Source organism: Microcaecilia unicolor, chromosome 2 (genome assembly GCF_901765095.1).
Source record: "Microcaecilia unicolor chromosome 2, aMicUni1.1, whole genome shotgun sequence".
Classification (NCBI taxonomy): Eukaryota; Metazoa; Chordata; class Amphibia; order Gymnophiona; family Siphonopidae; genus Microcaecilia; species Microcaecilia unicolor.
In genome coordinates, this window is record NC_044032.1 from 44,678,945 (window position 1) to 44,692,333 (window position 13,389).

Consider the following 13,389-nt stretch of genomic DNA (forward strand, 5'->3'; position numbering starts at 1 on the left):
TTGAGCAATTATGGTTAGTATATGCTTTGAGCAATCACTTTATTCTTTGACATATGATACATATTTAATATCTAAATTTAATAAAAGTATTGTGACTTTTATTTTTATTTTTTTTTCTGTGTGTTATCAGACAATTATGGATTTAAGCTCCACCCCTGGCCCCATCCCTAACTCCACCCCCTTTAGCCTCCCCAAACAGTTGGGCCACCGACCGCCTATGGTTCACTCTATTCTTTCTGGCTTTTTTAGGTATTGCATCCTGTAGTCTATGTGTATGGTGTACAGCGCTGCATGCGGTGTACAGCGCTGCGTATGCCTTGTAGCGCTATAGAAATGATAAGTAGTAGTAGTAGTCTATTTCTTTTGTAAACCACTTCGGGACCTTTTTAAGGGTAGAAGCGGTATATAGAATAGAATAGAATTAAGGGGTCCTTTTACTAAGGTGCACTGAAAAATGGCTTGCGGTAGTGTAGGCACAGGTTTTGGGTGCGCGCCGATCCATTTTTCAGCACACCTGTAAAAAAAGGCCTTTTAAAAATTTTTGCCGAAAATGGACGTGCGGCAAAATCAAAATTGCCGCACATCCATTTTGGGTCTGTGACCTTACCGCCAGCCATTGACCTAGCGGTAAAGTCTCATGCGGTAACCAGGTGGTAATGACCTACTTGTGTCAAATGCCACTTGGCGCACATCTGATACGTGCGTCCGAAAATAAAAATTATTTTTTTGGGCCGCGTGTATTGGACGCGCACCAAAAATGAATTTACCGCAACAGCCACATGGTAACCGGGTGGTAACTCCATTTTGGTGCGCATTGGACGTACGTAGACGCTTACGCGGCTTCGTAAAAGGGCCTCTAACTCAGGATTAATGTGGGAACACTTAGTGCCTCCTAAATAGGAGGCGGTAAGTACTCCCGCATTAATAATTTGCAATTGCCATGTGCTAATGACAATATTAACACACCGCCTGCACATAAAAACATGGAAAAATACTTATTTTACCACTGCAATAAAAATGGGGGCTTAGCGCACAGGAAAGTCACGTGTTAGGACCTGCTAAAGCCAGGTTTTGCCAAGGCTTAATAAAAGGGCCCTTGAGCTTTTGAGGACAAAAGCCCACTTTTCTCAGGTGCATCTGATGACGTGAACTCTTGTCCTTGAAAGCTCATGCACCAGTGAATTGGTTGGTCTATAATATGTCGGTTTTCCTGTCATTATTACTATTGGGAGATGCATTATTGTTTCTAAGAAACTGTGGGGGCTGATATACTGGTACCACACTAAAAAATAATTAGGAGAGTTAAACCTTTTACTATAAATTATCATTTTCCTTTCAATCACTAACAGCACAAGGTTGAATATTCAGCTACAAAACCAAGCTATTATAGTTATAGGGCCTGATAGTCAGACCACAGTGAATCCTTTGAGAATATACAGCAAATGAAGTTCTACTGAAGTAGGAAACGGTTAAGATTTGAAAATGATAAAAGACCAGAAAAAATTTGAACAAAATGAATATTGTTGTAGATGATTAATATCAAGATTGTTGTTTTCCCAGAGTTCCGGGTATGACTCCTAATGTTTTTTTTCCTCTGAAATGATTCCTCTTAATATATTAATTCAAAAGGAGTGAAGCCTGTGAAACTGGGATTACTTTAATCAGCGGGAATTGGATTGGAGATTCAAGGGTTTGTATTGTTAAACAATTTCTGGTTTTAAAAGGGAAAAAAATGAAATCAGGTGTATTACTTTCACTAATATTGGACAATAAGTATGTTTCCAATGAAACTGATGGACTATGCACCGTTATGGTCTTGAAGAAACCAACCAGATGATCAATGTGGAATAATGATTTAGATAAATAATAACTGTGGATAATCGGGTTAATACCACGTTTTCTTTGTTTGCTGTTGCTTAAATTGATCTCCTTGTCTTGTTTCACTCTCCCTATTTATTTTGTGGTCTAAGAAAGAGAAAGATTGTATAAAATCCATTTATCTTGTTGAGATTGTTTTCTTCTAATATTGTTTTAATGTACAATCATCTCTGTTTTACTGTTTTGCAAGTGATCCTTGTAAAATGAAAAAATGATAAATAAATGATTAAAAAAAAAAAGATAATCAGACCACAGGAGGTAGCCTGGATATTTATTGCCAGGCCGTTTCCAGTGACTAGCACTGAATATCCAGTTTATTTCTGGCTGCTAAGAACATAGCTGGCGGGTAAGCCGATATTCAGCATTGGCTGGCTAAGTTCACAGCAGCCAAAGACAGACCTGCTATTGAGGCGGCCAAATTTGGCTGCCAAACTTAGCTGGCGATGTGCTGGAAACTCAGCGGATAGCTGGTTATATCGTGCAATATAAGTATAACTGGCTATCTGCTAAGTACTAACTGTAAAAGATGAAAAGGGACTCGTGTAATTAGTGGTTATAGTCAAATTGCTCAAACTGAGTATAGGATCATTGGGGATGAATATGTTTAGCATGCATTTGCATGTTATTTGTGCTTAGAACCGTGTTTTGCATGCATTTGCATGCTAGTTGCATTCAGAGCCCACGAGCGCATTGTTTCACGCACTCAGAGGCTCTGATCATGGGGCGGTAGCAAACGCAGGCGCTAACAGCCTCTAGCTGCTGATCATCAGGCCATAATGCAGCAAAGATGGCCTAACATGGGATGCCTAAAGCATTCCGCATTAGTTTTGCCATCTGTGCAAAACTAATGCGTTGGGTGATTTTTGAAAAAAGGTTTTGAGGAGGGAACATGTCAGGGACAAAGAATGGGCATGGATGCGCTATTCAGCTATTGTGCTGACATCAGCGTGCACTAACTGAATAATACAGACTTGAGGAAGTGACGTCATGCAAAGTTATGACAGCCTAGGATCAGAGCTCTGAAGCCTGCCGGCACATTTTCATTAATAATCTTATCCCAGCATTGTAGAGTTGTCGGCCGATCGATGGTGTCCAAAATGCGGCTAACTTGACTAACATCAAGGCGTTCTCTCAGGCCATGACCCTGCAGTCCATGCAGCATGCAGCTAATATGGTGGTGGAGGCAGCAGATGCCGGGTGTGTTCGGCGGAGCTGAGTGCTTACAATGTGCAAATTCAGGACGAAATTCAGTAGGGTTTCCATGACCTCAAGGGTGAGCATGTGACATGTAAGGCTAAGATAAAACAGTCTTTTTCTGACATTAAGAAGGAGGTGACAGAATTTGGAGACCCATTTAGATTCTTACAGAGAGGATGTTATACAGTTGCAGGAACAGGTGTCCTGCCTTTGACAGCATAAAGAAAACATTTTACCAAAGTTGGAGGCTCAGGAAAACAGATCCAGGAGACAGAACCTTCGGTTCCATGGAGTTCCAGAAATAGCAGTGGACTCTTAGTGCTGTGAAGTCCTTCAGACCCTTTGCCAGGAGTTACTGCAGGTCTCCTCTTCTCCACGCACCAAGTGGCGGGTGCTCAAGACCAAAACGTGCCCCAGGATATTATCATGTGTTTTCCTTGCTTCAGTGATAAAGAGCCGGTGCTGCGGGCTTCCCAGAGACAGGAGGGCCCAGTTATTTGGCAGTCAGCTGAGATTGAGGTCTATTCAGATGTGACCCCGGCTACCCTCAAGCGTCACAGGAACTACTGGAGCTGGACGGAGGTGTTGCGACAGAAGCGGGTGTGATATCGTTGGCTGTACCCCATCAGCTTAGCTTTTACAGTAACTGGAAAGCACTTCCAGGCCAGATCTCTGGAGGAACTGTCTGCCTGCTTCGCAGACGATGGTTTACCATCTATCTTCTCCTCTGCCGATCCAGCGGATGTACCATCTGGGGGTTCGGTGCCAGAGGACCCTTCAAGATTGCAGCGGGTACCTCGGGGACTGAGACGCACTATTTCCAGGGGCAAGCCCATGGGCCTTAGTGACTCATGATTGACTAGCTGGCTCTTCCCTATGAAGAAAGACTAAGGAGGCTAGGGCTTTTCAGCTTGGAGAAGAGACGGCTGAGGGGAGACATGATAGAGGTATATAAAATAATGAGTGGAATGGAACAGGTGGATGTGAAGCGTCTGTTCACGTTTTCCAAAAATACTAGGACTAGGGGGCATGCGATGAAACTACAGTGCAGTAAATTTAAAACAAATAGGAGAAAAGTTTCTTTACCCAACGCATAATTAAACTCTGGAATTCGTTGCTGGAGAGCGTAGTGAAGGTGATTTAGCTTGGCAGAGTTTAAAAAGGGGTTGGACGGTTTCCTAAAGGACAAGTCCATAGACCGCTACTAAATGGACTTGGGAAAAATCCACAATTTTGGGAATAACTTATATAAAATGTTTGTACGTTTGGGTAGCTTGCCAGGTGCCTTTGACCTGGATTGGCCGCTATCAGGGACAGGATGCTGGGCTCGATGGACCTTTGGTCTTTTCCCAGTATGGCATTACTTATCTACTTATGTACTTATGTTTATTTTTCTTGCCAGGAAGAGAAGTGGTGATCCCTCTAGCAAGGTGAGGTGGGGGTGGGGGTGAGATCTGAGCGATTTTTGGGAGCATTGGCCAATTCCTCCTTTGTCCCTGCTAGATTCTGCAAGGAGATAAAGTGCTGGCAGGAGGGGGGAAGTGGAGGGGGCAAGGTGTCGGGAGTTGTGGTTGGGAGGGATGGGTAGAGGTTACTGGGGGGGGGTTGGGTGGGCTGATTTGGTGGGTTTGGTTGGGAGGGGTACAGGGCAGGCGGGATTGGGCTGGGGTTGCAGATCGTGTGAAGGATGTTATTGGTAGTTCTGGTTTGTGTTTTTATTTGCTGAACGATGGCTGATCCACTTTTCTCTCTTTCAATGTGAAATGCCTAAACTATCCGCAGAAGCGACACTTATATTTTAAGGAGGCAACGCAGACACACATGGAGGTTGGCTTTATTCAGGAGACGAATCTGTTGGTGTGACACAAATATTTATTATGTAAAAAAAGAAAAAAAAGTAGGGGGTAGACCAAATGTATTTCCAAACAGTAGGTTTATTAAAAAAACAAATTCTAAAAACAGACTTGATGCAGTCCTGCCTGCCTTGGGAGTCCACCAAATTATCTCAGCGACTGATGGTAACAATAAATAAATAGGCTAAGACATCCAAAGGTACATCATAAACAATGCTAAGGAACAGAATATCGCCAAGCGAAAGGTGCCAAATGTAAAGTGTGACACAGAGGACACAAAGTACTGCAAACTGTTGCTGGAGGTTGTGGCAGCCATTTTAGAGAGGTGCTGCAAGGGGCAGGGGCGAGGGGACTGTGCTTCTGCCCCCAATGACCCCGCTGGACTCAGGGCCGCCGAGAGACTGGGCCAGGCCCGCCCCCGTCGCCCCCCCCCCCCCCGAGGTCGCCGCCGCTTCCCCCTCCACCTCTCCCAAGGTTGCCGCCGCTGCTCCCCTGACACTGGGCCGGGCCTCCTGCATTGAAATCACAGCACCTCTCACCTCCGTGTAAAAGCGCTGCTGGCAGCAGGGCAGCAGATCACCTCCCTTCGGCCCTCCTTCCCTCCTTGTGTCCTGCCCTCGCGGAAGTTACGTCAGTTGCCAGGAATAGCACCTCTCTCACAGGCTCTTTAGCCCTCTGTGTTTCCACACCTATATTTTCCTTGTGGCCAGGTAGCACCCAAGAATCCTCTCTTTACTTTGGCATGAGCCATAGCCAGCACCCAACTCCCAGTGACACTGGAGCTCTGTCTACCAGCTGTCAGCTGGTAGAACAGCAAAGTAGAAAGATATTTTCCCTCCAAAACCTCTTTCCTATATACCCTCTGGAACCTCTCTAGTTCCTTCCCTGGTTCTTCTTACAGCAGAACTTCCCAAACCATGGGCCTAGGCCCCAAATAGGGTCACATTTAGGGTCATGACCTGGGTGGGCTGTCCATAAGTGCTTTATTATTCTGCACCTCTTTGGGGTCATACAGTTTTAATGACCATCATCATGGGGTCACAGCCACACACTCAAAAAAAAGATAAACCTTGCCTTACAGGAAATCAAACTAAAAAATGTCTAGCCTCTTATAAATGTATTCTGATGCAAGTGGAAGTGGTATCATTGAATGATTATTACCAAAAATATCTACTGCTTCTTAGGGTATCTAGTGACCCCTAAGTCATGTGAGGATATTTAAATCTGTGTTGCAATTGAAATTTTGACAAGAGTTTTTGACTTCTTGTTTGTAACTTGAACTATCTTTTTGACTTCTTGATCGTATCACCACAGGAGCAGGGGTTTCCTACATTCAGAGTGTTTGAGATGTATTCTGAGCACTCAGTTGAACCCTAAATGACATACCGGCTGCTATTTAAAACCATTAACCATCCAGGAATGGCACATGGCTGGTTAAATTGTACTTAGCTGGCTATCCGCCGATATTCAGCGGGAGATAGGTGGCTGTCTCCCACTGAATATTGCTGGTTAGTGCCTAGCGGATAGCTGTTTATATCATGCGATATAACCAGTTATAAGTCAATTTTCGGTGCATCGCTGGCCAAGTTTGGCAGCCAAATATGGCCACGTCAATACCTGAAATATCTTTGGCCAGTTCAAACTTATCTGGCCAGTGCTGAATATCGGCTTGGCCGGTTAAGTTGGAACCCACCAAAAATAAACTGGATAGTCAATGCCAGTCACCGGAAAAGGCCTGGCATTGAATATCCGGACTCAGCACTCTCCGTGGGAGGCAGCCCAGTTACCGCCTGTGGTCTGAATATCGGCCCCATAGCATCCTGTTTTAGAAAGGACATGAAGAGAGGAATTTGATGTCCAGGTCGGTATGTGAAGAATTCTCACAGTAGTTTACAAGAGGCTAAGCCAGATGTAGAGCCTCTTGTAAAATAGATGCAGGAGTACACGTTGATCATTCCCTATGACCAGTGGGAGCAACAATTTCGAAAAGCTTTAAGTGGGGGAAACAAATGTGTAACACCCTTCACATGTGGGTGGGAGCAGAATTTTGACATCTCTGCTCCTGCCATCCACGTTGCCTTATTCCTGCAGCACCAGTTTCCCCTGATCACCCATTCCAGGTATCATTCTCTCTGTTCACCCCACAAGGCATCTGATCTCCCTTCTCCCCAATACATCCAAACCCTTCAGATGCTTCCAGTGCATCCAATCCCCCAGATGCTTCCCCCTTTCAAAGAAGATCTCCCCATCCAATTCCCCTGGCAATTAACAACTCTCCACAGAGGCTCCTCAGCAGATCTCTGAACTCCACCCCCGATACCATCCCCAGACTTACTGGAGGTCCTTGGTATCTAGCAGGAGCAGGTATGATCCCAACTCACTCTTGCTCTTACAGCCTGGATTCAAAAATGACCAGCATAACCACTAATGGTATATCATGGTATTACTGCTATGGGTCAGGCTGCCAAATAAGGCCAGCACTGAATATCCAGGTACCAGGGCTGCCAAGAGACTGGGCCGAGCCCGGGGCAAGGCCGCCCCCAGGGCCCCGCCCCGCTGCCACCCCGAGGTCGCCGCCACCACTCCCCCCCCTTCACCCCCCGAGGTTGCCACCAGGCTGGGCCCCGTGCATTGAAATCACAGCGCCTCTCATCTCCGTGTGAAAGCGCTGCAGGCAGCAGGGCAGCAGATTGCCTCCCTTCGGCCCTCCTTCCCTCCTTGTGTCCCGCCCTCGCAGAAGTTATGTCAGACGAGGACGGGACACAGGGAGGGAAGGAGGCCTGAAGGGAGGCAATCTGCTGCCCTGCTGCCTGCAGCGCTTTTACACAGAGGTGAGAAGTGCTGTGATTTCAATGCAGAGGGCCCGGCCCGGTGGCAGACGGTCGACGATGGAGGGCGGGTGGGACTGTGGTGCCAGGCCCCCCTTGGAGGCCCGGGCCCAGGGAATTTTGCCCCCTCTGCCCCCCTCTCGGCGGCCCTGCCAGGTACTTAGCAATGCCTGGAAATGATCTGGATACAGCCGATATTCAGTACTGTATCCAGATATCTAATTGGGTAAGTTAGGACTGCTTTTTATACAGCTCAGCATGTCTGGTTAGCTACTTGGGCACTGGCATTTAATATTTATGGTGCCCAGATAAGTTCTGTAGCTGTCATGATGCCACTCCTGGACTGCTCATGCAGTAACGGGATAAATGCTGTGGCAGTGTACCTGGATTTTCAGTGGCACTATCTGGGTAAATGCCACTGAAAATCCAGGTATGACCCAGTCAGTGCAACTTGAGTTCAATTCCCACTGCAGCTCCTTGTGACTCTGGGCAAGTCACTTAACCCTCCATTGCCCCTGGTACAAAATAAGTACCTGAATATATGTAAACCACTTTGAATGTACTTGCAAAAACCTCAGAAAGGCAGTATATCAAGTTCCCTTTCCCTTTATTCAGAGAAGCGCTTCTCTTATTCAGATAAAGTCCTGCTGAATATTGACCACTTGATTTCCATGTTCTCCACCAATGTTTCTTGTACTTATCTTCTTAATACTCATTGTTATCCTCAGGAATATCATTCATATGTTTCAATATTTTCCTTCAACCACTCCATATCTACACACTTAGGTTTCAGATTAGTTATTCACTCTAAACTGTTATAACCATTTTGAAATAATTTGTATATAATTTGATGTCCGTATTGTTGATATAAACTATAACTCCATATTGCACTCGGTTGAAGCGAAGGACCAATATTTTGTGGATTGATCTGATTTTTTTTTTTTTAAAGGTTGTACATGAAATCAGAAACTATCCTTATCCACAACTTCACCTGCTTGCTCTTCAGGGACTCACTCCAGCCAGACACACATCAGCTGTAAGGGAAAGTTATGAAGTAAGCTTCTCTTTCGTTACATTTTTACTGTCTTTTCCATGTTCTTCTGACATTGGGGGTTGAGGAGCGGCTGTATTACTGTGGTACTAAAGACCTAATATACAAATGATATTAGCAGTAATTTTCCTTTGCTAACAGGTCTTGGGCCTGAGGTAAAAGTTATGCTTGCCATGGGAGAGTGATGACCAGTGGTGTGCTGGTAAATGTTTAACAACAGGCTCGCTCCCCGGTCCCCCTCTGCGCCCCCCCCCCAAATTGCAGAGCTGACTATAGCCGGGGAGAGAGCCTGGGGGGGGGGGGGGGGTGGCAATTCATTACTCCAGGAAAAAAAAATTAAATGATCCCAGGTTCCAATCTAATTCATGTTTAATGTGCGATAAAATGCCATAAATAAGTAAATAAATATAAACTTTTAATGTTGAGCACCTGATTCTCAAAGTGAACATATTCCAAACACTATAATGAAAATAAAATGATTTTTTTCTACCTTTGTTGTCTGGTGACTGTTTTTATGATCATGCTGGCCGTATCCGATTCTGCTGCTATCTGTCCTCTTAACTCCGTTTCCAGGGCTTCCTTTCCATTTATTTATTTCCTTTCCTCCTTTCTTCTTCATTTCTGGTCCTCAGCTTCTGCCTATTTTCTTCATCCATGTGCAGTTTTTCTCCTCTCTTCCTTTTCCCTCATCTCATCTCCTTCCTCACTCTTCCCTCCCCTCCATCCATGTCCAGCATTTCTTCTCTCTCCCCTCCTCTCCCCTGCCCTCCATCCACCCATGTCCAGTGACCCTTCTCTCCCCCCTGCCCTCCATCCACCCATGTCCAGTGACCCTTCTCTCCCCCTGCCCTGCATGCACCCATACCCAGTGACCCTCCTCTCCCCTGCCATCCATGCACCCATACCCAGTGACCCTCCTTTCCCCTGCCCTCCATCCACCCATGTCCAGCAGTGACCCTCCTCTCCCTTGCCCTCATGCACCCATACCCAGCGACCCTTCTCTCCCCTCCATCCACCCATGCCCAGCAACTCCCTTCTCTCCCCTGCCACCCCTCCCGAGTTGTTCAGCGGTGACTTCTCCTCCCTCCCTCCGGATCCGTCCCTCACCGACCTGTCCTTTGAATTCTTCGGGGCAGGCAATCTTGCCTGCCCGCTGCCAGCGCTGACTCTCCCCTGCCGGTTCGTGCTTCAAAATGGCCGCCGAGACTTACAAGGGCGGCCTCCAAGACTTCAGCAGAAGTCTCGCGAGGCTGCCTCTGGAAGTCTCGGCGGCCATTTTTAAAGCGCGAACCGGCAGCGGGGGAGAGTTAGTGCTGGCAGCGGGCAGGCAAGACTGCCTGCCCCAAAGAATTCGAAGGACAGGTCGGTGAGGGACGGATCCGGAGGGAGGGAGGAGAGCTGGCTCGCGGGTTTTAACAACCGGCTCACAAGTCTTGCGAACCGGTGCGAGCCGGCTCCAGCACACCACTGGTGAGACCCACTCCCTGCTGTGCTAACTGGCCCAAAATCTAAGAGCTAGGCTACAGCTTTTAGAAAGAATTAATTCAAAAAGGATGATAGCTAGGTGCCCTGTTTTCAGAAAAGATGTTCCTTTTTAAGAAATTGTCCTATATCTGACTTAAACAAGACACATCATTATCCTATTTTTTTCAATCTGCCTATACACAGAAAAAAAAAAATCAACTGAACTTCCTATGACACAGATGAGCAGATCTACATTTTCAAAAGGGATAGGGGGAGGGGGAATAGTGTGGTGCATCATCCTCAGTTGTTCTTCCTCTCATTGTCTTTTTCCATTTTGCTGTTTCTCCCCTTCTTGTTCCTCTCCATGTCTCCCTCCCCACAGGCTTCTCTCTGCATATCCTCTCCCATTGCTCTATAGCAGCTAGGGGCGTAACCAGACCTCACGGTGGGAGGGGGCCAGAGCCAAAGGTTGGGGGCACATTTTGAGTGCCGCACCACCGCCCCCCTACCGCCACGCCTCGCCTCTTCGCCCCCCACTGCCTCACCTCCTTGCCACTTCCCCTCACTGCCTCGTCGCTCCCCCTGCAAAAACAAATACCTTTGCTGGTGGGGGTCCCCAACCCCTGTGAGCTGAAGCCTTCTTCAGCGCCGGTCTCCGGCGCAGCTGCCCTGCTTTTCTTTCTTCTTGTTCCTCCTGTGTACGCTGACGCTCCTTTACATTAAACTTAGCAGTTTCACATTAAGGAGCGTCAGTGTGCATAGGAGAAGCAAGAAGAAAGAAGAGCAGGTCAGCGAACGCGGCTGCGCCGGAGACCGGCGTTGATGAAGGCTTTGGCTGATGGGGGTTGGGGACCCCCACCAGCCAAACCAGGGGCCCAGATGAAATTTGTGGGGGTCCAGCCTCCCATAGCTACGCCACTGATAGCAGTGATTCTCAATCCCATCTTCAGGACACTCCTAGTCATTCATATTTTTGGGACATCCACAGCTAATTTGCATGAGATAGGTTTGTATACAAAGGAGGTAGTACATGCAGATCTCTCATGCATATTCATTGGGCACAGTATTCAGACCACTGAATATGCATGGTTAGGTGTTTAAACCCTATTTAACTGGCCAGGAGCAATTCCTGGCCAGTTTTGTAGTTTTGAATATTGGAAGGGGGGGGGGGGGGCACACACAGACTATATAGTATTTAATAATCAACATTACGGATGAGCTGTAATTTGCAATAACATGGGAAATGTATAACGATGTATCCCATGCCATTGCATGTTGCTAACAAATGAAGACGAGAAGAAAGCAAATTCCATGACACTTCATTGTTTTCTGTTTGCCGATAATAGTATGCGCTATTTACAAAAACGGCACACTCTTTCAAAAAAGTAGCACTCTTTTCCTGATAGTGCTCCCATTCGAACCACTGCCCGTGCATAAACCATCATGCATGCATGAAGCAGTGCACCCTCTTTGCAAACAGTGTACACTCTTTCAAAAGAGTGTAAGCTCAATGCCTTTGCTCTCATGATGACAAAATGGCCAAACAAATACAAATTACACTAATATTCCTGGAAACAAAATGAGAAATGTGGGAAAAATCCACAATTCCAGTAATAACATGTATAGAATGTTTGTACGTTTGGGAAGCTTGCCAGGTGCCCTTGGCCTGGATTGGCCGCTGTCATGGACAGGATGCTGGGCTCGATGGACCCTTGGTCTTTTCCCAGTGTGGCATTACTTATGTACTTAATGACATGAAATGAAAATGTGTGCCTTGCCCATACTGTGCTCAAACTCCACCCATGCCTGCAGAGTACGCATCATCGAATATTGATGCATACTTATAGAAAAGTGTGTGGCAAGAAAATGGCTCATTTATGTGCAAATGTGTTCACATATGCACACAAATAACTAGAGTACCGGTATTTACATGCTTTATTGCTTTCTAAATCTAGGCAGTTCCTTCTAGAATTATCCCCAATGAGTGTAGGCTCCCTGTTTCCTCTGCTGCTCCTCATCCTTGGATCACCCTTCCTTTAATTAGCAAGCATAGAAGGGGGAGGAAAGAGAGAAGAGGGAGGAAGAGAAGCTGCAGAAACTGGGAGGTTATGCTTACTGAGTCCTCACACTGCCAGCTTGGCATCACTGCCACTTATCTCACTGCCAGGAAAGAGGTGAAAGAAAGTTTGCCTTTCTAACATGGTTATGTTTGGTATGGCTTTTACCAAGGAGAAGGCCTGTGTTCTTGAGATGCATCAGTGCTATTCTATCAGTAATTCATTTTGGCAGGGTACAAGAGTAAAGTTGTACATTTCTGCTTCCTGTATCCTTCCTTTGGAAACCAAAAACAAGTCAAAAATTAAAAGAAATGTGCTATACAGATGTGAAAAGGCCCTAACACCACCTTTGTCAGGCCAACTGGAGTCATTTTGAAGCTGAAGTGAGTGTGGATCGTTTCTACTCACAGAACCCTGGGACCTCTGCCACTTGGCTAGGTGGTACCTGGGAAATCAGAATCTGAGGGGAAGAACATAGTAACAATAATTGAATAATATATGACGGCAGAAAAAGACCTGCACGGTCCATCCAGTCTGCCCAACAAGATAAACTCATATGTGCTACATTTTGTGTATACCTTACCTTGATTTGTATCTGCCATTTTCAGGGCACAGACTGTAGAAGTCTTGCCCAGCACTAACCCTGCCTCCCAACCACCAGCCCCGCCTCCCAACACAGGCTCTGCCACCCAATCTCGGCTAAGCTTCTGAGGATCCATTCCTTCTGAACAGGATTCCTTTATGTTTATCCCACGCATGTTTGAATTCTGATACCTGAAAGGATGGGGGGGGGGGGGGGGGGGGGAGGTATCTGGGAAAGCTTTTGCTAACCAGTGGGGTTTCCATGTACTTCAGGCATGGTGGTAGTGGTTGAAAGAAGGGTTACACTAGGATGGGTTGCTTTGAAGGGGGTGGGGGTAGTGAATTATAATCTGGGCCATTGATTCTCAGATAGTAGGGGGTGGGTTTCTGGTGCACTGATACCTCTTTAAGGTTCATTACTGGTGGTAGGAATGTAGATGTATTTCTGCCACTGGTAACATCCATGTGTTACTGGCAGA

At 46.4% G+C, this 13,389-nt stretch overlaps 1 protein-coding gene across 1 annotated transcript in view; it reads left to right on the top strand.

Annotated features, from left to right (window-relative positions):
• RNF165 (ring finger protein 165) overlaps window positions 1–13,389 on the top strand; it is a 255,801-nt gene that overhangs the window by 225,754 nt on the left and 16,658 nt on the right. Inside the window, exon 5 of the mRNA XM_030192908.1 lies at window positions 8,706–8,810. Coding sequence (XP_030048768.1) covers window positions 8,706–8,810 — 105 coding nt within the window. The remainder of the gene's footprint in view (window positions 1–8,705; window positions 8,811–13,389) is intronic.